The sequence below is a fragment of the Psammomys obesus genome, unplaced genomic scaffold, assembly GCF_907164565.1.
Source record: "Psammomys obesus unplaced genomic scaffold, mPsaObe1.curated_primary_1811, whole genome shotgun sequence".
Lineage (NCBI taxonomy): Eukaryota > Metazoa > Chordata > Mammalia > Rodentia > Muridae > Psammomys > Psammomys obesus.
The window spans coordinates 838,389-840,707 of NW_026590365.1; the positions used below are offsets into that span (position 1 = coordinate 838,389).

The window sequence follows — 2,319 nt, forward strand, 5'->3', positions numbered from 1 at the left end:
AAGTTAACACAGAATCAATTTGAGGACTTTCAATAGTCAAACAAATAACAGCTGCTTGCATTTGTTACTACTGGAACTGGATAGCAAGAGAACAAAGCTCTTAAGTCTAGGACGAGAGAAAAAAACAAGACTCTGGAGGACAAAATAGGTCATTCCAAAAGAAGATGAAATTGATGAATGGTAATGGGATATTTGAGTCTCCATACTTTAAGCACGAAGCCTAGTTCTCTTTATACACATCTACCTTCAGATGGCACTGGAGGTTGCCCATAATCTGGGTTTATTTCGTATTTGTCCTTTATATATATTTCATAGTTTGTTCCAGTAAACACAACATTCTCTTCTATCCTTAGATTGCTTGTTCCTAAGACTTTCTGCTTATGCTCAAAGTAAAGTGTGGACCAGCTGTTGTATAACTTTCCTTCATTATACATCTGTATTTAATCCCTGCTTCCTCTGTAGTCACCTCTGACTGCTTAACAGTGGGTAAAGATGAGGCTTGTCACCAATCATAGTAGGATTGCAGATGAGTACAGGTTAGTTCGGCACAGTAAGCAGGTCAGTGTTCCAGAAAGTGAGCAATTGTACTTCAAAGCATAAGAGTAGGCTGGAGAGATGACTCTGAAGTTAAAATGTTTGCCATGCAAGCAAGAGACCTGCATTCAGATCCCCAGAACCAAATTGGATGGGTATGAGGACCTGCCTACTATCTCAGCCGTGGAATGCAGAGATAGGTGTCTAGTGACACTAACAGTATCTATAAGCTCTAGGGTTTGACTGAAAGACCCTGCCTCAGAGAATAAGGTGAAAGAGCAATGGAAGGGAATTCTTGATGTCAACCTTAGCCTCCGCACACGTACACATATATGTCCACACACATTCAAGCATGCATACACATACTTACACATAACACACACACACACACACACACACACACACACACACACTCACACACACACACACTCACACACACACATAAAAGAAAACTATTAAAAATGAAAGAGGAGGTCTATCAGCTCTGGTTGGCACATGCATTGTTTGATGTTCTCCTTTCGAGTATAAGCCAAAACACGGGTGTCCTCCTGAAAGAAGCGGTTTCCCACTTCAGTGAGCTTCCAGAAGAAAGAGCGAGGTTTTCCATCCAGCTCCTTTTCACGGGGGACTGGCACCTTTTCAAAACAGGTCAAGGAGCAGAGGTTGTGGCGAATGGTGTTTTTCCAGCCTTCTGGTGCTGTCCGGAAGTAGGGGAAATGTTGTCGAGTAAAATTGTAGATCTGTTGCACATTGAGGCCACAGGAAGGGCTGTTTTTTAATGCTAGAGCAACCAGATGGCTGTAATTGAGAGGAGGGCGTGGCCAGAACACCATGTCCAGGACACCATGACCCTGTTTGTGCTTCTTAGAGTGTTTCCTAGAGGGTGGACATTCAAGTTGCCCAGCCTCCTTTTCTATGGTATCAGGGTCAGTGGAGAAAATGGACAGCTCTTGTGGGTTAATACGCTCAGTACGGAGAACAGACAGGGACTCCGCCACTTTCCGAGTCCCTAAGCATGCAGCTTCCTTAGTGTTTGGTAATGGTGCACTTGATGGAACATTATGACAGGGATTTGGAGTCTCATTGCTGATGATAGGACACACAATGTTGGGATTCACCCACATCCACAGGCTGGAGTCAGTGGGAGGACCATCCTCGTCAGAATTGGGTTTCCTTTCCTGAGGCAGTGTTGGTGGTTTTATCAGTTGGATTTTGTATTTGGCAAGACACTGCTCAGTGAAAGTGCACTGATCTGTAGTACAAGGCAGGAAACATTCATTTCCCATATCCCAATCCAGCATCCCTGGGACTTGGCCATGAAGACTGTACCAGAAGGCCCTATCTTTTAGGTTAACATTCATCTTTTCAGGAGAGATAGCTGTAGGGAAACTTCCAAACAGAGAAAAGTCTCTCGGGCCCTTTGAAAAGCTTTTGTTGGGGCACTATTTAAAGCAAAATGTGTCTTTTACAGTGCATTCTATCAGTCAGCCTGCTGGAAGTACTGACACAAGGACACTGATACTTCACTGATCCGATGTCTGGCTCTGTGAAAGCTCAGCTTTCTGAACAGCTCAAAGAGGAACTAAGAAGATCATTTTAGCAGAAAAAGCTGCTTTCAGATTTTTCCCCAAGTCTTTTCTCACTGTTGGTCACAAATGTTGTTTTGATAGCTCTGTAAGGTAACATAGTGCATATCATTAACTCGATATCACAGATCTTGGAACTGACATTTACAGTCTTTGGAACTATATAACTAAGTAAGTATAGGACAGCTAGATCTATAGC

At 43.2% G+C, this 2,319-nt stretch overlaps 1 protein-coding gene across 1 annotated transcript; it reads right to left on the minus strand.

Annotated features, from left to right (window-relative positions):
• Positions 1-989: 989 nt before the first annotated feature.
• Foxr2 (forkhead box R2) lies at positions 990-1,895 on the minus strand. The gene has a single exon (XM_055606927.1). It carries the CDS (start codon positions 1,893-1,895, stop codon positions 990-992), a length of 906 nt encoding a protein of 301 aa, XP_055462902.1.
• Positions 1,896-2,319: the final 424 nt, after the last annotated feature.

What these genes read in the sequence shown, in the direction of transcription:
- Foxr2 (XM_055606927.1), bottom strand. Translation starts at nt 1,895, where the DNA reads ATGAATGTTAACCTAAAAGATAGGGCCTTCTGGTACAGTCTTCATGGC.